Source organism: Polypterus senegalus, chromosome 6 (genome assembly GCF_016835505.1).
Source record: "Polypterus senegalus isolate Bchr_013 chromosome 6, ASM1683550v1, whole genome shotgun sequence".
Lineage (NCBI taxonomy): Eukaryota > Metazoa > Chordata > Cladistia > Polypteriformes > Polypteridae > Polypterus > Polypterus senegalus.
In genome coordinates, this window is record NC_053159.1 from 117280293 (window position 1) to 117305926 (window position 25634).

Consider the following 25634-nt stretch of genomic DNA (forward strand, 5'->3'; position numbering starts at 1 on the left):
ACAGTTAGATAAGTCTCCCATGACCATCACATATCTCCCTTCAGGATCCAATACTACATCTGATGCTACAAATGGTACTGTTCTATGTATGAGAATTCCCACCCCTCTAGTTTTCTTTGTAAAACTAGAATGGAACATTTGGCCAGTCCAGTCTTTTTGCAGTCGGAACTGATCCTTACTTAGTAAGTGGGTTTCCTGTAAAAATACTATTTTAGCATTTAGACCTGTTAGGTGAGAAAGTACTTTCTTTCTCTTTAATTCGTGATTCAGGCCTTTAACATTCCAGCTTACGAAGTTAACTGTCCCATCATGGAGACACTGATTCTGAGTTTTTGGTGTCATATTATAGTCTTAACTGGAAGTGAAATAGTTTAGGTCTTAATTTCCTATTCCCCCAAGAGTTGTTGCCATGCAGCTTATTATTACGTTGATAGTTATAATTATAAAGATTGAGATGATAGATTAGATATAGATCAAGCCTGCTCTCTTTCTCTTCCCCTTAACCCCCACCCTCCCTTTTGCCTCCCCAGGTGAGGCTAAAACCCACTTCATGCAGTCCCAGTCCTCTGACATACCCAGAGACAGAGCACGTCCAAAGCACATCAAGCCCCATGCAGTGGCTTTAAGGTTAAAAGATAGAGATATCTGTTACCAATATAGTCTTTAAAAGAGGAAAAAGAAAGAAAAGAATTTTGCACTTAATATATATATATATATATATATATATATATATATATATATATATATATATATATATATACATATATATACATATATATATATATATATATATATATATATATATATATATATACATATATACATATATACATATATATATATATATATATATATACATATACATATACATATACATATACATATACATATATACATATATATATATACATACATACATACATATAATCTTTATCAATTTTAGTGCATTAAGATGATATCCCCAGATAATAAACCCAGGTGATGGTGTTAAAGATGTGTCCAAAACAAGCATAACAAGTCTTAATGCAGTAATAGCAATAACAGCAAACCAAGGGTATGATATTGAACAGTCTCATTTAGGGTACACATGAAATAATTAGAAAAGAAAAAAGAAAAAGAGGAGGAAAAGCGTAATTAAGCACAATAAAACATAAACATTTAAGCCCTAGTAATACTAAGTAATGATAAGTAATAAGTAAGTAATAATAATATAAGAATATGAGAATATATGCTGATAAAAACCCGTATTTTAAAAACAAATAGATCAGACAGTAGATTATTAATCCTAGCTTTATCATTTACCGCCATGACTCACAATTATGTATCAGAATAGTCCCGGGATCAGCTTTCTTAACTCATTTTCTGCCTCCTCCTTGCTAGCGAAAACATAGAAATGACCCTGCCATTCCACTTTCAGTTTTGCCGGATACAGGAGGCGTGTTTGACTTTGGTTTGCCGTAGCCGCTGTTTAATATTATAGAAGCGGCGTTTGATAGCTGTTGCTGGAGAGAAGTCAGGGAAGACGCGAATGTGGCAATCTTCATATATAATATCTTCCTTTTTTTTTCCTGAGGAGTTCCATCACCTCTAACTTAAATGATAATCGTTCAAAACGGACTATAAAAGATCTTGGTGGGGTCTGGCGGTGTTTGATCAGCGTCTGTGATAAGCCGCTGCTATCTCAGATTCTGCTTTAAAGTAGCCCCGATTATTTTAGAAAAAAGTTCAGTTCGCGAATTTCACGGGTTTAAACTTTCGATTCTCCGGCAAGCCTTCAATTCTGACATTATACCTTCTATTCCCATCTTCTAAAGCAGCCAGTCTGTCTCCAAGTTTTTCTCCGAGTTTTTTACATTCCGAACTGACATTTACTGCTCTTTCCTCGGCACTGGCAGCTAGATGTTTGGCTATTTCGATCCGATTCGTGAATGTCTCACTAAGATGCTCCAATCGATCAGCAAGCGTGTTCAGTTTAGCCGAGTTTTTCTCTAGCTCATCTTTAATAATACCACCCCATACTAGTACCCCACCCTCCATCTTGCTGGCGTCTGAGTGGAAGTGGAGCTCTGTGCCCATTACTGATCCAACCACAGGCCCATCCATCTGGTCCATCAAGTGACACTCTCATCTCATCAGTCCATAAAACCTTTGAAAAATCTGTCTTCAGATACTCCTTGGCCCAGTCTTGACGTTTCAGTTTATGTGTCTTGTTCAGTGGTTGTCGGGTTTCAGCTTTCCTTACCTTGGCCATGTCTCTGAACACTGAACACCTTGTACTTCTAGGCACTACAGGTAGGTTGCAGTTCTGGAATATGACAGCACTAGAGGATAACGGGTTCCTGGCTGCTTCACTTTTGATTCTTCTCAAATCTGTGATAGTTAATTTGCGTCTTTTTTCTCAACATGTTTTTTGTGACCCTGTTGACTATCTGCAACAAAACGCTTGATGGTTCTATGATCACGCCCCATTATCTTAGCAATTTGTAGAGTGCTGCATCCCACTGAAAGACTTTTTACAATTTTTTACTTTTCAGAGTCAGTTAAATCTCTTTCTGGCCCATTTTGCCTAAGGAAAAGAAGCTGCCTAATAATTATGCACACCTTGATATAGAGTTTTGGTCTCCTTGGGCCATAACCTCCCTCATTACACAAATACATATCACCTGATATGTCTAAATCAAATAAGCATTCAAATGTATACAGCGTGGAGAAAAATTATGATATGGTCAAAATACTCACTTGCCTAATAATTGTGCACACAGTGTATATTCCCCATATTTGATATAACAAACTTTCCATTATAATGAAATATTTTTATGGTCCCATGAGTTTTGTTATAATGGGATTACACCCATATCTCACCATATCATTCATCAGCACCGCCAACCCCACCTTCTTAGCCTTCCCATAAACTTCACCCCTTCTACTAATACAGAAATACACATAATTTAATTTAATTTAAGTTGCAACCTATATTGACGCTTTTTGGGTGACTCACCATTGTATTCAATGGGAAAGGACTGCATACGGTTTGCAAAGAGTCTTGTGATGGAACACCATGGGTTGAATAATTTTGAGAATGCAGAAGTCATTAAAAGTGTCATTTTGTGCTAAATGTGGAGAAACCAATTGTAATATTAGTTATGCTGAGCTATTTAAATTGTTCTTGTTTGATTTGTTCATTGCAAACAGCTGAAAGTTTGTAAATAAACCTAATTTGCAATGGGGGTTGAATAATAATAATGTACTGTATATTGTATTGTAGCTCGGAGTCTGGTCTTGAATGATAAAACTAAATGAAAGCAAGAAATTTAAAAAGCAATTTTCACCAGGAGCCAAATATAAAATAGTTTATAGAAAATAGTCCATGTGCAAACATAAGTTTTATGAAATCACATAATTAATATACAATCTCCTGATCACATTTTTTAAATTTGCCAATGTAAAACATCAAATACAAAAATAGAATTTGTACTCAATGCTGAATAAAAATAATCCACAAAACTGAAAAGTGCACATTATCAATATTATTCTCTGTAAATATGAAGATCATGAAGAAGAAAATAAATTAAAATGCCACCACTTTTATCATTGAACTTTTATACTTAGAAAACATTCATAGGCTTCATTAAAGCCTTTGAATATTAGGACATTAGAACTAACTAGACGAGAAAAGGCCATTCAGCCCAGCAAAGCTCACCAGTCCTATATCTATCTACTTAATTCTTCTTAAAAAAAAACAAAAAAAAAAAACATTAGGTCTAGTTTTGAAAGTCCCTAAAGTCATACTGTCTACTACTCTATTTAGTAGCTTATTCCAAGTGTTGATGGTTCTCTGTGTAAAGATAAACTTCCTAATGTTTGTGCGAAATATACCCCTAACAAATTTCCAACTGTGTCCCCGTGTTCTTGATGAATTCATATTAAAGTAACAGTCTCGATCCACTGTACTAATTTCCTTCATTATTTTAAACACTTCCATCATGTCACCCTCTCAATCTTCTTTTGCTTAAATTGAAATGGCTCAGTTCTTTTAATCTTTCTTCATAATTCATCCCCTGTAGCCCTGGAATGAGCATAGTCAATCTTCTCTGGACGATTCCTTAGCGCTGCTATGTCCTTTTTTTAGTCTGGAGACCAAATCTGCACACAGTACTCCAGATGGGGCTTCTCCAGTGCATTATAAAGCTTAAGCATAACCTCCCTTGGACTTGTACTCCACGCATCATGCTAAATAACCTAACATTCTGTTTGTCTACTTAATGGCTTCTGAACAGTATGGAAATTGATAGCGTAGAGTCCACTATGACTCCTAAATCCATATTGTAAGGTGCACTTTCAATTTTCAGAACTCCCATTGTGTACTCAAACCTAACATTTTTATTTCCTATGTGTAATACCTTACATTTACTGACATTAGATTTCATCTGCCACAAATCTGCCCAAGCCTGTATTCTGTCCAAGTCACTCTGTAATGATTTAGCGGATTCCAAATTATTTGACATTTCCACCTATCTTGGTGTCATCTGCAAACTTAACCAACTTGTTACTTATATTCCTATCCAAATCATTTAAATATTTAAAAAATAGCAGCGGTCCTAGCACTGACCCCTGTACTTTTAACATCACCCAATTCTGATGAGGTTCCTCACACCATACCCTCTGCTTCCTTTTTAAATTTTTTAATTCCAAATTTCGGTATGTATGGCTCTGAGGCTAGGGATCTACACCAGCAATCAGAAGGTTGCCAGTTCAAATTCCGTAAATCCCAGAAGTGAACCTACTCTGTTGGGCTCTTGAGCAAGGCCCTTAACATGAAATTGCTTCATCATGGGTGTGATGTAAATCTGCAGCCCTGCAAGCAGGTCCTCCCATTTACAAGGAAAACTTTGGGGTTGATGGCAGGGTTAACAGTCCAGCCACTGAAAAAAAACTCACACTGTTCCAAGTGCAGTGCTGAGGTGTCACCAGCAGCACTCGGGTCCCAATCCAGTTGGTTAGTTGTGTTTCAACGTGCTATCACTGCATACTCCCAACCTAATCCTCCTATCCTGCATGTACAACATTGTTAAACATGTTACTCTTCTCCTCATCTGTCTCTAAATTGAAAGCTTATCCCAGGCTATTCTCTTTACACTTTGCTGCATCTGCTCAAAATGTGCCATACCAAAGTTAAACTTAACAATTTTGGTTTTTGCATCTGCATTCTTATGAAACACTGAGAATTATATTATATTATGGTCACTTGACCCTAGTGGTCCAATCACCTCTACATCCTCAATTCAATCCTTAGTATAACAAAAAATACTAAATCCAAACAGGCTTCATCCCACGTCAATGACAGTCACTGATTACTACTAAAAACTCCACGTCTTATGCTCCGCCATTTGCAAGATTATCCCAGTTAATATTTAGATAGTTAATGTCCCACGAGACTATAATATCCTCCTATACACTTGCCTTTTTTTATTACTAAAAAGATGTGTGTTGAAATTACTGTTTGCCTTGGGTGGTCTATGTAACACACTCATAGAATACAGACTTTTTCCCTAATGCTTTCCAGGTGAAGCCACAGGTCATCACTAAGATTGAGCTCATTGTCCAACTGAAGCAGACTTGTGTTTAAATTCTTTTTGACATAAACAGAAACCCCATCTCCTTTTCTGTTCTGTCTATCCTTTCTAAAAAGAATGTATATCCCTCTGTTATACTCATCCCCATCTTTGTTATTTAACCAGGTTTCCATTATTGCAATAATATCATAATTATCTTCTGCTACATAAAACTCCAACTCACTTGACTTATTTTTGATACTTATAGCATTAAAAGTTACTTTTAATGTGTTACTCCTTTTATATTTAAACATTGGGTTAGAATTTACATCACTACGCATTTTTATTTTTACACTATTGTTTGTTCCTCCATGTATAATTCTAAACCTAGCTGTCCTAAACTCCTTGCCCTCCCATTCCCTAGTTTAAACAATCCTCACCTAACCTACTCATACTGGTTCACATGTAAAGCGGCTGCAGTGGAACAGGTCCCATCTGTTCCAAAAAGGATTCCCAATGCCCCATAAACCTATAGCCTTCTACCAAACATCATGATTTGAGCCACACGTTAACCCTTCTAATCTAATCAGTCTTACATGGACTAGCACGTGGCATAGGCTGAACTTCAGAAAAGACTACCTAGTCAGTTCTGCACCTCAGCTTGGCACTTAACTCTTTGAATCTGTATTGCAGAACTGACAGATTACCCTTATATATGTGACTAGCAAAATACCCACGCTTCACAGCAGAGAAGTAGTGTGTTAAAGAAGTTATGAAAAAGAAAAGGAAACATTTTAAAAATAACGTAACATGATTGTCAATGTAATTGTTTTGTCAGTGTTATGAATGTTGCTGTCATCAAGGATTTGATTATCATCATTTCTTTCAATCAGGTTCGTATTTGGAGGACGTGTTGTGTTCAAGTTACATTCCATGTTTGTCAACCGTTGTAAAGATAACAGGTTTCATTCATCGAAGTGTTCACTACCCAAATCGCTACTCGTGAATCTAAGATGTTTAACAGGCATTCCAGGTATTAACTTGTGGATTTGCCTGCGAATATTTAGCGGCAGTGTGTCTATGAACTTATGGATTTGCCTGCGAGCATTTAGCGACAGTGTCTCTATGAACTTGTGGATTTGCCTGCGAGTATTTAGCAGCAGCGTCTCTATGAAGTTGTGGATTTTTCTGCGAGTATTTGGCGGCAGTGTCACAAAGTTGTTTCCGTCTAGCTGCATCAGAAAATGTACCACGACGTCTGACACGCCTCCTTTCTACTGTTTTCTCACAGCTTGGATTGCTGCTGTCATAATCAGCTTGAGTTTTATGGTTTGTTTCAATTACGTTAGTATTTGCAGGACTTGTTCTGTTCAACTGACATTCGTCATCTGTCAAGCGTTGTAAGCATACAACCGGTTTCATCGATAACTTCGCATCCAGCTTTTCATAAACATGTGACCACTACTCAAATCGTCACCTGTGAATCTAAGATTTTTAAGAGGCATTGGCGGTTCTCCAAAGGTGTATAATATTTGGCCATTTCGGTAGACTTGAAAGCGACAACCGAACAATTCAGCGGCAGCCATCAACTCACATGCAGAAGCATAGGTGAAGGGCTTAAGCATTTCACTCTTATAGTGCTCCTGTGTAGTATAATTATCTCCTGTACCGTCATCAGTTTACATGTCCCAGTCATTCAATACATAAGACACAATGTTCCTCCGGATATCAAGAGTGAGCCTGATATGGCCGTGCAATACGTAACACAGAGAATGGAAAAGGCAGGCGGCATCGCTGGGCATGGAAACCACTTGGTAAATGACAGCTCTTTGATCGATGCTGATCACCTCAATATACATGTTAATGGGGGTACCGTTGGAATGGTAAAGGAAATGGGTACCTGAACAGTAAACTAAGTCTAAAATACCTACACAATTTAACTATAATCGTAATAAACGAACAATAAAACAGCGGAGAAGCCGTGGATTAAATAAAAAGGCTGCAGTTATCAGCAGGGAGACAGGAATACCGTGGCAAAGCAAGGAAGGGAATGAGGAGACCGGAGCAATGGAGGGCCTTATATAGGCAGGCAGCCAATTACGTGGGAGGCATGGGGATGGGGGACGCAATATAGGCAGGCAGCCAACTATGTGGGAAGCGTGGGGATGGGGGACACAACGCCACCTCACACGACTGCAGGCTATGGACGTATATATGTACGTAAGTAGGATTCAATTATGACCATTACGCACAGAATTTCAAAATGAAACCTGCAAGGAATGAGCCTGCCAGATTTCAGCCTTCTACCTACACGGGAAGTTGGATAATTAGTGATGAGTGAGCCAGTGAGGGCTTTGCCTTTTATTAGTATAGATTCCAACATGGACAATGGCAACTGGATCCACCATTGCTCTGGCCAAGAGCTAATCTACACTTCCAGGGAGATCTCCCACCTGTGCACCCAGAAGACAACACACTGCACGAGACTCTTTGTCTCTGGAGCAAACCTGTGCTTCAATTCCTCTAATGATTGAGTCCCCAAAGATCACCACCCCTCAATCTAATGTGGGAACTGATTTTGAGGTGGACCATTAGAGCTCCTCATCCCTGCCTACCACATCAGACTCATTTAGTTATAGTGTGCATACTAGTTCTAAAATCACTATCAGGATCAGTGACCAATATCATTCAAAACATCTGTAAAATTATGTGCTGTAGCTTCTAGAAGATAAATGCTTGTCAAAAGAGAGGTTTATTAAAATGAAGTCCCGTAAAAACATATAGACAACAGTGCTGCTTTCCAGGATGATCATTTATCCATCTCTTTTATTAACCTGCTTTTTCATCATTACATGGTAATGAGGACCTTGAGCCTACTGCAATTTGAATATACTCAGTGAAAAAAATTACTTCCTCTAATTTTTTCATTCCAACACAAGACTGTCAGAGCAAATGCTGTTATATAGCATGAAGCTTGCATATAAATAAGAGCTTGTGATTTTTATCATTATAATGATTGCTACTGAAAAGTGAGGAATGAATAAATTACTGTCAAAATCAAACTCTTCTAGGTTTAATATTAAATAAAATCCTAAACTGAGATACAGTGGAAAAGTTCAAACTTTTGCATTTGTTCACAACCACACACTCGGGTGACGAACAAGCCAGTTTCCCTTCCGGTTCGTACGTGCTGGTGATTTACGCATGTGTTCAGTTTCTCCACTGTACATTGTTCTCGGTCAGACGTGCATTGCACAGAGGGACTTTAACTCAAAACTGTAATCTCCTCTCCACCCAGTTCCTCCTGACTTCCTTAATGCCAGAATTTGACTCCTGCAGGGTTACTTTTCTTAGTTGTTTATGGTTAGTTTTTGTATAAATTACAGATTTTTCAAATGTTCATTTTTTTCCCTGTGCTTAAAACTCATTTAAAAAAAAGTGTTTACAGCAAGCGGTTTGTAAGGCTCTAGCGTGAACTCTTGCAAGGTTAGTTTTCTCTGTTCAAGGTTTTCTCAGTGTTGTTCAATGTTTTTATATTTTGTTTACTATTACACTGTAAATTCTATAGTATAATTAAATAATTTTGTGCTTAAAAATCTTTAAAAAATATATATTTACATACAGCTCGTACGGTCCGATACAGATTAATTGTATTTACATACAGTCCTATGGGGGAAATTACTTCGGGTCACGACAAAATTGGGTTGCTACCAGAGTTTTGGAACGGATTACAGTCGTGACCCGAAGTTCCACTGTATGTGTTTCACAATATTGATGCAGATTAAGTGCACATTACAACAGAAAAGTTACATTTGTTAATCTAACTTAAAAAAACAGTAATGATTGATTGTTAAAATAACCCTAAAACAACAACTTGCCTGTGTACATTTTTCTGACAAAATAAGTTTCAAAAGTAGCCCATTTGATTGCCAAGAAAAAAATCCACAAGGTAACATTTCTTTCAGTAAAGTGAAATCATCATTTGCCACCATACTCTAGCCAAACATGTCTGCTGATTTAAAGATTCCAGTGTCATAAGCCATCAGTTAAAAGAAGAAATTTGAACTTTTTAAAAAATTGTAAACTCCTAACAGTCTGCGTTAGTGTCTGAAAAGAATATACTTTCAACACAAAGTTATATTCTATAGTTTAAAGTCAAAATCGATTTTATACATCTTGCACAGTCACTCTTTTCTCCTTTCTATGGCTTCAAGTGTCCTTGCAGGTAAAGTATTTTAGTAATTCTGTGTTTATTTTCTTAACATTTTCAAACATTAATAATTATATATATCAGTGTACATCTTACAATTTTGACATATCAAAAATGGAGGTCTGTAAAAGACATTCATTCATCTCAAGTGTTAAAAGCGTGAAAGAGAGATTAAAAAAGAAATAGCTGACTTCCTTAACAAGGAGGGTGTCTTTTTATCCCCAACACCAGAAAAAAAATCTGAAAATGTAGTTTTGACATTAAGTATGGCTACAGTATAGAGTAGAGAAGATATTTAGCGAATTTAAAATCACTTAAAATGTATTTTGGAGGAAAGCATAATTAACTAATGTGTTATGCTTAGTGTGCAAATACATAAATCAAACTTTTGCCTGCTATTAACAGAAATAGGGGAATATTAAAGCATGCATATTAATTCTAAGTTCAAGAGTCTTGCATGGGTACAATTATGCTTGGGGCTACAGAACTGCTCAGCATGCATTTGGAGCTAAAGGTTACATTGCTCTGTAGATTTAAGCATGTATGAACCCCAACCCAGTTCCCCCATCCACACACACTCCATGTTTGCAGAAACTTTAACATGAGGTCTGGTCTTGAGCACAAATACCAGCAAACAGCATTTATACCAAAGTCTATAGTGGTGACAGGTTTCATTTTGTTTATAAGCTACAAAGTATTCAAGCTACTGCTCCACAAACAAAACCAATGACTACTCAAAGCCGGGGCCAAACACCATTAGGTAATTCCACCAGCTTCAAAATCATAATGCAAAAAATGCAATAACAAAAAAAAAAAAAAAAAGTATTAAGCACACAAACACTGTCTACATGAGGTTAAAAATAGTCTGGAATGTGAAGCAGAACAAACCCATGGCTGCTTTTAAAGCACTTAATGCCTAATACTGGCATACAACAGAACACTGCCACAAACAGAAGAAAGTGAATTAGTCTGGTCTGGTCAACTGTTAAATGAGGTGCACCCTTCATGAGCAGTGTTGATATTAGTTAGGTCTTACTCTACCATACCTAATCAACTACTCTCCAATACCGTATTTATTCATTTATCACTATATAGCACTCTAATGGTAGGAACTACGAGTTTCCAATTAATCTTAAAAAAAATGTTCATAGTTACATTAAACTGCCTACTCTATAGGTGGAAAACATGACATCATTGAAAACTCAAAGCTATAGTCTTCTAGTAAACCAAACAAATGACAACATAGCAAAGTTGTAAAAGAACGCAGACAAAATTTTAAGAGAATTATAAAAGGTGAAAATTTGAAACAAAGGATCAAACAAGAAATGAACTACTGTGTCAATTTTCAGACCAAATGGAGATGGAATGTCCTCTATCATGTTAAGTTGAAACCTCAGTACCAAACACAGCATACACATTTATCTTTATTAAAAGTTACAAATCCACTGTAAAATAATGAGCAACAAAACTGCTGGTAATCTATTTTAGAAGGGCCATTCATCTTACCTGTTTTGCTTCTATCAAACAGATTAGTCATTTTGCGCAAACAATTTTTTACGTAAATGCACAAAAAACTTAACTCTTTGTGTAGCCCAATTAAATTTGCCGTACACTAGACTGTCAAGGCATTGTATCTCTAAAGAATATCCAAATATCAGAAAAGAGAACTGTTTGTGGGTAAGGATACAATCAATTTTCAAATGGTCCCAAGCAACTTTCCAAAAAATTTGAATAGGAATAAATTGAGTTGACTTGCTTTGGACATACAGTAGTTAAAGCTCAGACCAAAGGGCCATAATTAACATTCATTACTGGTGGTTCAAGATGCTGTTGAAATTGCAGCACTCCTGTATCTAATCAAAGAACATCACAATTAAAGTTGACATTCTTCAGACAGATGTGCAGATGTTTGCAAATACATTAATTTATAATCCAACTCACACACAAACATGATTCCTTTCTCTTTCTACAAAATGTAACATTCTTCACAACAGCATGCAGTGATCAAATGAAAACTTTACTATTTCACCATAGATTCCAGCCCATCTAAAGCAAGCTACTGCAAAGAAAGACATCAAAGAGAATAAACTTCTAACAAGGTTCTGTGGGAAGAAATTTTGATCACAATAAAAAATCTGGGCCATTGAGAATTTTTCTTGCTGAAAGTGTCCAAGAGTTTCCATCTCATTACTCTAAGCAACTACAATTCTGCAATTGTATCTACCTTTGAAAATCTGCAATAATTACTGCAAAAACATCTTAGCATTTAAGAGGCGCACAGCTGAAAAGAAAAAAAAAAAAACCTCTTGAGAAAAATGGCACACTGCCTAACTAAAAAACTGTTTTAAAAAAACCCATCCAGTCTTTATCAAACTTACTTATTTCAATTTAGGTTTGCAGGAGCCACAGCCTATATCACAAACATCAGGAAGCAAGACAATAGCCAGCCCTAGACAGAGAACCAGTTCATCTCCGGTAACTCTCTCACACAGAGTCATACAGAGCCATTTTATAACTAACCTGCACATCTTTAATTTATGGCAGAGAAAGTTAGGGAGAGGAAAAAGACATCAAGCAAACAAGCCTATCTGTCCACCTATTCATTATCACACCACATTAAATCAGTTCAACATCATAAGAGCCAGAACATATCTTGGCAGAAAGCACCTACAGGCAAGGGTGACAGTTCATACAAGCTAATATATCTATCCACATTTAAATAATAAAACATTGTATATAATATAGCTCCTTAATAGAGTCGCCAATTAATGTAACTTATACATCTTTGGGATATAAGAGAGAAAACCACCATGACAGGTCAAGAAGGTGGTAATTTCCCACTTACAGTAAATTTTAAGGATGGATGGATGGATGTATGGACAGATAGATAGATATTATTGGACTAATATGGGATCCATATCAGTGTCAACAGGCTAAATACAAAAGGACAAGAGTCACCTTTCACAGCAACATTATCTAGCTCTTTCTTAGGAAAACCAGAGGCTAATGTGCTGGACAACTGTAACGTCTTTAAAAATAAAAAAATGAACAGTGAAAACAAAAAACATACTCTTCCAAACTCCACTCTTTATACATACAATAATACCAAGATGAGGCTGGAGAAATAAAATCAAAACTCCAACTTTACTCAAGTTACTAAATCAGAACATATTACAATTGTTTATATATATATTTTCTGGTCAGAAATGGTTCAAAGGCAGTTTGAGTGAGTTGCTCAAGGTCACATCGCTGAGATAAAGGATGAGACTGAACTAGCAACCTCATGGTTTAAGGTTAAATACCCTAATCACTATGTCATACTACCTTCCTATATTTAAAATGGAAAAGACAAATTAAGGGGAAAAACTTTACAAATGTTAAAAAGGGGTTAACTTAAATCTTTTTATTTACTTCACAATTGTTGTCAAAACAAAAAATGTACCGGAGAACTTAAAAGATCCCAATAGCTAAAATGAAAGTGTGTACAATCGTATAATAGTACTTCTGACTACATATAATAACCCTATAAACTGTGAGACATGCATATGTCTTACATTACAGTCTTAAAAAAAGTTTTAAAAGCCCAACAACACTGCATTATTTAAAAAAAAATTAGGACTTTCTGTGCAATTTAGGGAAACGAAAGGCAAGAGTAAAAACAGAAATGAAGCAGTACAAGAATATCTGTAACCTACTGATCAGATTAACACTAAAACCATTACATGATAAAGAATAAACTGTAACTAAAAAAAGAACTTTTTTTTTTTCCAGTGTTTGATGCTAGTGCAAATGCAGTTTCTGCTTTAACAGATCAACAATACTTTAACACAAAATGATACATTCCTGATAGCTATTCTAATTCTCTCTCCATTTCAGCTTCACTTATGCATTTATGATTAACTAAGTTTATGCTTATCATGGCATGTGTTAATGAGATACATTCATCCAAAAGGAAAACAGAAGCTGTAATGTATATAACTAAAAACTTTCTCATAACAGACAAAAAACATATTTTCTATGTCAAACAGTACTTCTGTCATAAGATACTTATTATCTTTATCACAACAAAAACATATTTACTGAGTCAACGGTGAAAAAGAAGCCTGAACAACTGGTATTACCTACTTCATCACGATTTAAATTGCATTATTACTAGCGCAGATTGGGCAACGAGATCCTAACCCCCTTGCTAATCAGCTCCCTAAAAATCTAAATTCAACAACGTAACTGGCCAATACATAAAGCCTTAAACATGTATTCACCTGCTCAGAAAAAGGCACTCATCAGAAATTAAACAACTATTCAAGAATAGAAAACATATTCTTTCCAAACACATATAATGCGTGATCAAATTGTGCATCAAGTAATTCAGTATGTTTAAGGCAGAGATTTGCAACTTACTACTTGATGCAACTAGACATATCACAGGATTACTGTGAAGATCTTCAGGAACCCAGCCACAGGGGATGCACAATCCAGTGTGTTTCTTTGTTCCAGTCCCAAGACGGGATAAATGGGGAGGGTTACATCAGGAAGGGCATCTGGTGTCAAATTTTGCCAGATTAAAATACCGACAACAATACAGATTTCCATACCGGATCGGTCAAGGCCTGGATTAACAACGGCTGCCACCAGTACAGTTAGCCAACATTTTGGGCTACTGTTGGCCGAAGAACGAGAAAAAGAGGGGGGGTGGTGGAGATGTGTCCAGTGGCAGAAGGACAGGAGAAAGGTAAAGAGAGTGGAACTGAGGGTAGGAACTTAGAAAGTTGGCAGTATGACTGGAAGGGGAGAGAGTTAGCTGATGTGATGGAAAGAAGGAAGGTTAATATATTGTACATGGAAGAGACTAAATGGAGGGGTAGTAAGGCCAGGTGGATTGGAGATGGATTCAAATTGTTCTATCATGGTGTGGATGGGAGGAGAAATGGGATAGGGGTTATTCTGAAGGAACAGTATGTCAAGAGTGTTTTGCAGGTGAAAAGAGTGTCAAACAGAGTGATGATTATGAAGCTGGAAACTGAAGGTGTGATGATGAATGTTGTTAGTGCAAATGCCCTGCAAGCTGGGCATGTGATGGGTGAGAAAGAAGATTTCTGGTGTGTTTTGGATGAAGTGATGGACAGTGTACCCAAGAGAGCGGTGATTGGAGTGGATTTAAATGGACATGATGGTGAAGGGAACAGAGGAAATTAGGAGGTGATGGGTAGGTATGATGTCAAGGAGAGGAATGAAGAAGGTCAGATGATAGTGGATTTTGTGAAAAGGATGGACATGGCTGTGGTGAATACAGAGGGAGGAACATAGGGTTATGTACACAGGAAGATTATATCCTATGCAGTAGGGTCAATCTGAAGGAGACAGACGACAGCAAAGTGATGCCAGGGAAAAGTGTAGTTAGGCAGCACAGGATGATGGATCGAAGGAGGATGAGGAGATCAAAAAGAGGAAGAGAGTGAGGGCAGAGCCAAGGATCAAATGGTGGAAGTTGAAGGAAGGAAGAATGCAAGGTTGAGTTCAGAGAGGAGGTAAGACAGGCACTGGGTGGCAGTGAACAGTTGCCAGACAGCTGGGCAACTACAGAAGAAGTAGTAAGAGTGACAGCAAGAAGGGTGCTTGGCGTGACATCTACTCAGAGGAACTCAGAACCTGGTGGTAGAATGGGGAAGTACAGGAGAGTATACAGGGGAAGAGGCTGACAAAGAAGAAGTGGAACAGTCAGAGAGATGCAGAAAGCAGACAAGAGTACAAGGAGATAAGGCTTAAGGTGAAGAGAGAGGTGGCGAAGGCTAAAGAAAAGGCGCATTATGAGTTATATGAGAGGTTGGACACTAAGGTGGGAGAAAAGGACCTAGACAGAGGGACAGAGCTGGGAAAGATGTGCAGCAGGTAATAGTGATAAAAGATAAAGACGGAAACATACTCATAAGTGAGAAGGGTGTGTTGAGCAGATGTCAAGAGTACTGATGAATGAAGAGAAGAAGACAGAGAGAGAGAAGGTTAGATGATGCGGTGATAGTGACTCAGGAAGTGTGTACGAATTAGCAAGGAGGAAGAAAGGACAGCGATGTAGACGATGCAGATGGAAAGGCAGTTGGTCCAGAGTGCATACCGGTGGAAGCATGAGGGTGTTTAGGACAGATGGCAGTTGAGTTTTTAACCAGATTGTTTAATGGAATCTTGAAAGTGAGAGGATGCCTAAGGAGTGAAGAAAAAGTGTACTTGTAACGATTTTTAAGAATAAGGGGGATGTTCAGAGCTGTAGTAACTTTGGGGGGATAAAATTAATGAGCCACAGCATGGAGTTATGGTAAAGAGTAGTGGAAGCTAGGTTAAGAAGGGAGGTGATGATTAGTGAGCAGTAGTATGGTTTCATGCCAGGAAAGAGCAACACCGATTCAATGTTTGCTCTGAGGGTGTTGATGGAGAAATATAGAGAAGGCCAGAAGGAGTTGCATTGCGTCTTTGTGGACCTGGAGAAAGTATATGACAGGGTGCCTCAAGAGAAGTTGTGGTATTGTATGAAGAACTCAGGAGTAGCAGAGAAGTATGTAAGAGCTGTACAGTATATATACAAGGGAAGTGCGACAGTGGTGAGATCTGCGGTAGAAGTAACAGATGCATTTAATGTGGAGGTGGGATCACATCACAGATCGGCTCTGAGCCCTTTCTTATTTGCAATTGTGATGGACAGGTTAACAGACAAGATTAGACAGGAGTCCCCGTGGACCATAATGTTTGCTGATGAGATTGTGATCTGTAGCAAGAGTAGGTAGCAGGTTGAGGAGACCCTGGAGAGGTGAAGTATACGCTCTAGAGAGGGGAGGAATGAAAGTCAGTAGGAACAAGACAGAATACATGTGTGTGAATGAGAGGGAGGTCAATGTAATGGTGATAATGCAGGGAGTAAAGATGGCAAAGGTGGATGAGTTTAAATACTTGGGATCAACAGTAAAAGGCAGAGTGGAATAGGTGGAGAAAAGTGTCAGGAGTAATGTGACAGGAACGGGTATCAGCAAGAGTGAAAGGGAAGGTCTACAGGATGGTAGTGAGATCAGCTATGTTATATGGATTGAAGATGGTGGCACCGACTAAAAAACAAGAGACAGAGCTGGAGGTGACAAAGATGCTAAGATTTGCTTTAGGCGTGACAACGATGGATAGGATTAGGGATGAGTACATTAGAGGGTCAGCTCACTTTAAGCAGTTTGGAGACAAAGTCAGAGAGGTGAGATTGCGTTGGTTTGGACATGTACAGAGAAGAAATGCTGGGTATATTGGGAAAAGGATGCTAAGGATAGAGCTGTCAGGTAAGAGGAAAAGAGGAAGGCCTAAGAGAAGGCTTATTGATATGGTGAAGGAGGACGTTCAGATGATGGGGATAACAGAGCTAGATGTAGAGGACAGGAAGATATGGAAAAAGATGATCCACTGTGGTAATCCCTAACAGGCATAGCCGAAAGAATAAGAATAACTGTGAATATCTTCACAAATTGTGTACGAATTTATTGAAGTGCCCCTTTCTTCAACATTCTGATACTCTTGTTCTTTCTGTTCTGGAATGTTTTGAGAGCCCCACTGTCACAGTTATTGTCAGGAGGTGGGGTTTATCAAATCAGTATTAGGCTTATGAACCAATGCTGAATCCAAAAAAGTATTTTTGGATAAGAATTTAAGTATTTGATGGCACACTTGTGCACAAATGTTTGCTTACTTTAAAAGGACAATGTAGGACTCATAATGAAAATAATTCTAGCTTTGATATACATTGTAAATGTGCTTCTTAATAAAAACTCAAGCCCTTCTGTGATTAAAAAGACACACCTACATAACACAGATAAGGGAAACAGCATTTCCCAGAATGGACTATTTATGCATTAAATTTTTAAACAAGAATATCCTGTTACATTAACCGAAAACATGTAACAAGCTGTTAGTTTTTTTTTTAAATTGTTTCAAGTGTAGGAGAGTACTGATGTGCCCAGATGGCAGCATATGCATGTGACTGACAAGTGGCAGACTAGCAGCCTAGAACAACCACTCTGATAGTACATATGTTCTAGGTAAGCTCTGGCATCCTCTCACCTCAGTTAAGATAAATATTTGAGGAAAGCATGCTATTGAGGCCCATTCACAGCAGTGGGTAAATTAGCAAAAACAATAATTCAAGAGTTGTCATGAACATACACAATCACTGTGCATGGAATCCCTGTGTTTACACAGCAGCTGTCAGGTTATGGCAAGGCTACCAGTTATATCTTTATGTCTATCTAGGTGTAAAATGCTGTAAAATGTTTTTTAGGTACTACTACTAATTTTACTTGTGAGTCTTCATCGGTGTACTAAAATGTGTTCCTGCAACAATTCTTGGTTATCAGTGCAATCAAAAAAATGTAACTATGAGTGTCAGCTTACCGACTGTTGCTAATCAGTTTTTGGCTAATGACAGTGAATCCAGAATGTTTTGAGAAAATCAATAAGCTAACAAAAGCCCTGTCAAATGATTTCGTATGACTACCAGTCATCACAAATTTACCTAGCTAGTGCTCCCAATACAGAAGCATACTGGAATCCAGCCTTATAAGAAGCATGGTTGTTTGACATGTGTCCAGTCATTACATATATGACACTTTTGTATTTCAGCACAGTATTATACACTGTAGCTTACAGCATACTTCATCATGCATCTGCTCAGAATGGTTACGAACAGCTTTCATGCATGCAGTTTACATACAACTCTTACATATGTAGATTAACAACATGTCTTAAAGTAAGTCTATATAAGCTGTAGCAGTGTGTCAAGGTAATCAACATCTCTACTTTAGACTGTGAGAAAAAACCAAAGCACCTGCAGGCAACCCAAAAAAATACATTTGGACTAAAACATACAACTGTCTTAAAAAACACATGAATCAAATTTAAGTTAGAATTTTTCCCATCACAACTTATTTTGTAACACACAAGTATATAATTGAAAGCAACGTTAAATGTGTAGTTTTTAATGAATTACTGTCTTCAAATGTTTGAAGAAAATATACAGACAGTTGGGCAAACAAGAATGCTAAAACTATAAACCGGCAAATGATACAGCTTTTATAAATAATAAAACAAAACACACTTTTCTTCAATATGTGCCAAAAAGCCAACAATGCACAAAACTACATTTGGTGAAAAAAACACCAAAACAGATTACAATATCAACAGTGTAGAAAAATTAGTATTTTTTCCATATGCAGTGGTGTGAAAAACTATTTGCCCCTTCCTGATTTCTTATTCTTTTGCATGTCTGTCACACAAAATGTTTCTGATCATCAAACACATTTAACCATTAGTCAAATATAACACAAGTAAATACAAAGTGCAGTTTTTAAATGATGGTTTTTATTATTTAGGAAGAAAAAAAAAAATCCAAACCTACATGGCCCTGTGTGAAAAAGTAATTGCCCCCTTAACCTAATAACTGGTTGGGCCACCCTTAGCAGCAATAACAGCAATCAAGCGTTTGCGAGAACTTGCAATGAGTCTTTTACAGCGCTCTGAAGGAATTTTGGCCCACTAATCTTTGCAGAATTGTTGTAATTCAGCTTTATTTGAGGGTTTTCTAGCATGAACCGCCTTTTTAAGGTCATGCCATAGCATCTCAATTGGATTCAGGTCAGGACTTTGACTAGGCCACTCCAAAGTCTTCATTTTGTTTTTATTCAGCCATTCAGAGGTGGATTTGCTGGTGTGTTTTGGGTCATTGTCCTGTTGTAGCACCCAAGATCGCTTCAGCTTGAGTTGACGAACAGATGGCCGGACATTCTCCTTCAGGATTTTTTGGTAGACAGTAGAATTCATGGTTCCATCTATCACAGCAAGCCTTCCAGGTCCTGAAGCAGCAAAACAACCCCAGACCATCACACTACCACCACATTTTACTGTTTGTATGATGTTCTTTTTCTGAAATGCTGTGTTCCTTTTACGCCAGATGTAACGGGACATTTGCCTTCCAAAAGTTCAACTTTTGTCTCATCAGTCCACAAGGTATTTTCCCAAAAGTCTTGGCAATCATTGAGATGTTTCTTAGCAAAATTGAGACAAGCTCTAATGTTCTTTTTGCTCAACAGTGGTTTGCGTCTTGGAAATCTGCCATGCAGGTCGTTTTTGCCCAGTTTCTTTCTTATGGTGGAGTCGTGAACACTGACCTTAATTGAGGCAAGTGAGGCCTGCAGTTCTTTAGACGTTGTCCTGGGGTCTTTTGTGACCTCTCGGATGAGTCGTCTCTGCGTTCTTGGGGTAATTTTGGTCGACCGGCCACTCCTGGGAAGGTTCACCACTGTTCCATGTTTTTGCCATTTGTGGATAATGCCTCTCACTGTGGTTCGCTGGAGTCCCAAAGCTTTAGAAATGGCTTTATAACCTTTACCAGACTGATAGATCTCAATTACTTCTGTTCTCATTTATTCCTGAATTTCTTTGGATCTTGGCATGATGTCTAGCTTTTGAGGTGCTTTTGGTCTACTTCTCTGTGTCAGGCAGATCCTATTTAAGTGATTTCTTGATTGAAACAGGTGTGGCATTAATCAGGCCTGGGGGTGGCTACGGAAATTGAACTCAGGTGTGATACACCACAGTTAGGTTATTTTTTAACAAGGGGGCAATTACTTTTTCACACAGGGCCATGTAGGTTTGGATTTTTTTTCTCCCTAAATAATAAAACCATCATTTAAAAACTGCATTTTGTGTTTACTTGTGTTATATTTGACTAATGGTTAAATGTGTTTGATGATCAGAAACATTTTGTGTGACAAACATGCAAAAGAATAAGAAATCAGGACGGGGGCAAATAGTTTTTCACACCACTGTATAACCCCCATTTATTCTTTATTTAATTACGTCTTCAGTGCTCTCCACTTCTTGGAGAGCAACTTCAGATCAAAGGAAAAGCTAAAAGTGGATCTTGTGACCCATACAGCCAAAGCCTGCCTCAAAAACATTCCTAAGCCTCTCAGCATAGCTGTCCAAATTCATTAAGGATGCAGACCCTATGTGAACCTGACATGTTTTTGGTCGCAGTGGTAGAAAGCTGTCTCAGATTCAGTAGTGCCTACAACAACCAAATAGAGGCACTTGTCTACTATGCTACATTAGTATGCAGGTTAATGTTCACACAGGCCAAGACAAAAGGTCGATATGCTCAAACAAATTTGGTTAGAAGTACTGATCCTAGTGAGCAATCTCTTGTGTCTTCTCAAAATTATGTTAGTTCAGTGTAAATGCTAACAAAAGCAGGCAGTTAGGGTTAAATCATTTATATATACATTTGTTAGCAGCAACATTAAAAACAATAAGGCAAATGTGAACAACCAAAAGACATGTATATCATTTCTTATCATCTTGTTTAACTTAAAATCCATCATTTCCTCCTTTTTATTGAATCCATTTCTTCAACTTCTCTTCATTTGCTGTTACCAGAATAACAGTAGCAGGTAGTGCAAGTTTAAGCAAGGGTCGAAGAAGCAACATGCTGAACTGGACAGACCAAGCAAACCTATCTATAGCTACTTTTTCCAAATGCTCCCGTGGCAACCGTGAAACATAATATCTGCAGCCTGCTGAGGATCTGCAACCGAGCCCTCCCTGTTTCAGCTGTGTATAGTATACTCCCTGTGAGTGGTGCCCAGTCTATCCTAAATACAACTGCAAACTACTTTTACTAGCTCCTCTTCATACAAATTATTAACATTTTGAATTCTGAGCTCATCTTTGTATGCTTATACTCAGTAGTTCACTACCCTGAGGTTGTGATCAAAGGACAAGGATACCGACTTAACAGAAATCAAAAGCTTTGTCCATGAACTTAGCTCCTGATTCGCCAACACAGGCTAATACAAAGTGAGCAAAAATGCTGCCACTGCACCAATTCATTGGTTATCTTCCAGATCACCTCTACCCTGAACAACACCTCATGGTATTTTAACTCCTTGAAGTTGCTGCTCACCCCTTATCAAAAGAGAAAAGACACTCATTTCCAAGTGATGTCTCTGAGGTACTAATTCACATTCCTACTACATCACACTGATTTGTGATCTGTTCCAGTGTATGCTGGGGATCACAGTCTGATGAAGCCAAGCGAACAATATCATCCACAGGAAGCAGCAATTCCATCCTTACATTACTACACTAAATATTCTCCAAGCCTTAGCTAAGCCTTAAAATTTAGTCTATAAAAATGAAGAGCTGGAGACAAGACTAGACACATACAGACACTGAATGGACTCAACTTAAGTATACAAACAGAACAATCACTCCCTACATATAAGGAAAGAAATTATGCACATCAGCATTGTCCACTGACAAGACAGAATTAACACTGCCCCAAATGGACTGATACTGGAGGGAGTAATGAGCCCTTTGTATCTGGAAACACACCATCTTTTCCAATCTTTTAAAAATGGGGTCCATCTCCCTAGGTGGCCCTGTCTATGGCAGTGCTCCAATCTTCCATGCATCATTGTAATTGGACGTTAGCCAAAACCCTGCTATGATAATCCAGTCATTTCAGTATTTCGGTTTGGCTCTCCCTCTCCCCTGCAAGTTTGCCATAACAACTGCAAGTCTGCCATAATAAAACATTTTAATCAGTGCTGTGATCTCAGCCACACAAACATCCAACTCTTCCATTAAAGCCTGTTCCAAGGAGGACGTATGTGCTGGTATTGACATTTTTTGACAATATCCACCGTTAATGACAGTACATTTTCTATTTGTTATTCCTTTTTTTCTGCTGGTTGTAACTGATTTTAATATTTACTGCAATATAGCATACTAAACAGATTTATGTCAGCACTAGTTACTACCTTTCCGTTATCCCTTCCCATTTTCTGCAGTGGTGTCCTGAACCACTGACACCTGGTGAAAGTAATCTGCAGCATCTTTAAATGTCCCAACAATTGACAAGACTCAGTGCATTTAACCTTCTAAGACAATGCAACACAAAACAATCCTTAGATGTTAATTTTCTCCAGCATCCCATCAGCTGGAATTTTTGTTTTTGTCTCCTCCCCAGCCATCTGACCATGGCATTAGACTCTTCTGTTTATCTTTATAACCATTTGAGATATAAAAACCTATGTTTAGCTAATTGTTATTTTTAAGCTATACTTAAGGAGTCTTGCATTCTTCATTTATATATATATATATATATATATATATATATATACACACACACACACATTATAATATGTACTTTTTTATCTACCTATTTTTTGTAATTTCTTCTTTTATGTCTAATAAGGCACTTTGAGCTACACTGTTTGAATGGAAATGTGCAATATAAGTAAACTTTGTTGTTATTGTAGCTCAGCGTCAATAAGAGACCAGTAAGAAAGCATGAACCTTCCCAAATGAGAGACCTATCTATCCTATGACACATACTCAGAAGTTAAATTAAAATGCGCATATATACTGTACTGAATATAATGAGCAGTAAAAATACTGTCCACAAAGCAACACAAATTACTTAAGACATGTCAAACATAATAAAATGTGTAAACTATTAAGGAAGAAAAGATACCTACCTTTTTTTGTTTTCTAAAGTTCAAGGGTTCTGCTTCTCTCAGTCCCTCATGTGTTTCTACCTCTAAAATGCTTTAATAAATGTGTAGGGAGTACACAACTACTACAGTGTAGAAGTAAAATTCAGAGAATTCTAAGATAGTGTATATCTTTGGGTGAGGATACTCACTTTAACTGAAGAATGTCTAAGCTGGAGGTGTTCTAGCTTGCCTAAATAACACTGTTTAACACCTTGCTTGGATCAAAGAAGGTTTTGTTGCCCACCTGAAGAATCTATTTAAATCCATATGCTATATACAAAAAACTAAAAAAAACTAAGGACAGCAAGTACTTGTTTATCACAAACCTCCGCTTTAAGCTTAATATGTGGTCAGCATCTGCCCAAAACCTGAAATCTGGCATGTGCCTCGTGTACAATTTCTGCTGTAAATCAGCACATCAAAAGTGGTCAGGGTAACATTTTAGAGTGGGTCAGCAAAGGAATTCCTACTTTGAGACCGAACATGACTGTAGAGTTATGTCAGGCAAATTTTCATCTCATTGTGACCTTTGAGTAAAATCTTTTAAAGCCTAAATTAATACATATGGTACTAACAACTTTCCATTTGCCTCCTTAATATACAGAATATTGTAGGGGTTGAAATTTAGCTCATCTTTTCAATACCATATTATAATGTACAGACAGAAATAAAGACACAACACCAAAATGAATGCTGTTCAGATGTGAGACTGTAAAATTTGTTAAACTACCCCAGTCTTCAACTTTGTACATCAGATGAGTCAGTCTAGCAACATGGTGGAAGCCTCGGAAACAGTACCATAACTCAGCCATCTGTACCAAGGTCTGCGCAGGAGATGAAAGAACATAACAAGGTTTTTCAATTGTCCATTTGTGGGCTATTGGTGACACTTTTGGAAAGGTCTTGGTTAAAGTTCCAAAGAAAAGCTCACAATATAATCCTCTATTAACCTGGAGAAAATTAATGCATCAGGGTGGTGTTCAGGCCAATTTCCCAACCGAAAAGTTCCCCTGAGTGTAACTACTGGGTTCTACGTTCTGAGACCAACACCCCATTCAGTCTATTTAAACAAAACCGCACATAACTAGCTGACTCTGCACTTTTGCGCGACGTGAAAAAAGGCAGGCTGGCAAAAAAACACGGGGGGCTGTAATATGAGGTTGGTGTCAGGATTGGGGGTACAACTCAACTCCTGCGCGCACACGTAACAAACGAACGCGCGCACGCCCCCACTTGTTTTTTTTTTAATGTAAATGAAGGAAGGCGCGCGGAAGTTGTTTACGCGGTGCTGAATGCCCCCCCTCCCCTTCTTTGCTATTCGGGCACGCGCACTCACCCTGTTCTGGAGCGAAGAAAAGCTAGTTTGATGAGTCCATGAGTGAACAGCTGGATCCCCTCCTTGGCTATGCTTGCCACTTTCAGACTGTGCTCCAATATGTGCAGCTCCATCGTCTGCGCCTCTCATTGGGGGCCTCGCGTGAGCTGCATGGGCTTTGCGAGAGAAGCGCAAAACCCGGCGGCTCGGTCCTTAAGTTCACGGTGAAGGCGAAAGGGAAGCAAAGAAAGAAGCCGTTAGAAAAGAAAACGTAGAGCTTGTTAAGAAAGCGAAAGAAAAAGTGCCGGACTGAGTCTCAAAGAGTGTCCACCGAATCGAGCACCGGGTACTCGACTCCTCAGTCCGTCCAGCAGCTGCTTGGGCATCACAAACAAGCTGCCTGCCCATCAACGCGGGAGGGGGCGGGATCGCTCGATCGCCGCAAAGCGTACTGGGACGTGTAGTGCAGCAAGCTCAGAAAGATTAAATGAATTTCACAGCAGTACGACAAAAACACAGGGTCCGGTAGGCTCTGCTGATAGTAGAGTACGGCAACATTGTACTTGAGAGCTGTGTTTCAAAATAATAAAAAGTAAAATGTTTACAACATGCGTTAAAATTAGACACTGCTTCTCTGGCAACGTTATAATACAGTTCAACGTTTGTAGTCTGAATTAAACTCGGTCACAATCATGTCATCATGTAAGCCTCTTTTTATAGAACAGTTTTTGAAAAGTTATAAACTGTTATTTTAACTCCGTGTTTGACAGAGTTTGTGATTGCGAAACAAATCAATGCTGTTAAAAGACTTTCAGATAAAAACAAGCTTTTGGAAAAAGTAACCGTTATTGTCTACTGAATTGGGTGGTAGGTTAGTTTGAGTCTATGTGAAGTGAAGTGGGTGGGAGGGAACGCTCGGAAAGGCTGAACCGCTACTGTTATAAGTTTTAATCTAAGCGTTTCTTCACTTCTCAGAC

General features: G+C 38.1%; 1 protein-coding gene across 1 annotated transcript in view; it reads right to left on the bottom strand.

Moving 5' to 3' along the window:
- Positions 1–25069, bottom strand: part of castor2 (cytosolic arginine sensor for mTORC1 subunit 2) — a 79113-nt gene extending 54044 nt beyond the window's left edge. The window contains exon 1 of the mRNA XM_039756902.1: positions 24679–25069. Within this exon, the coding sequence (XP_039612836.1) occupies positions 24679–24791 (113 nt within the window). The 5' untranslated portion in view covers positions 24792–25069. The remainder of the gene's footprint in view (positions 1–24678) is intronic.
- Positions 25070–25634: the final 565 nt, after the last annotated feature.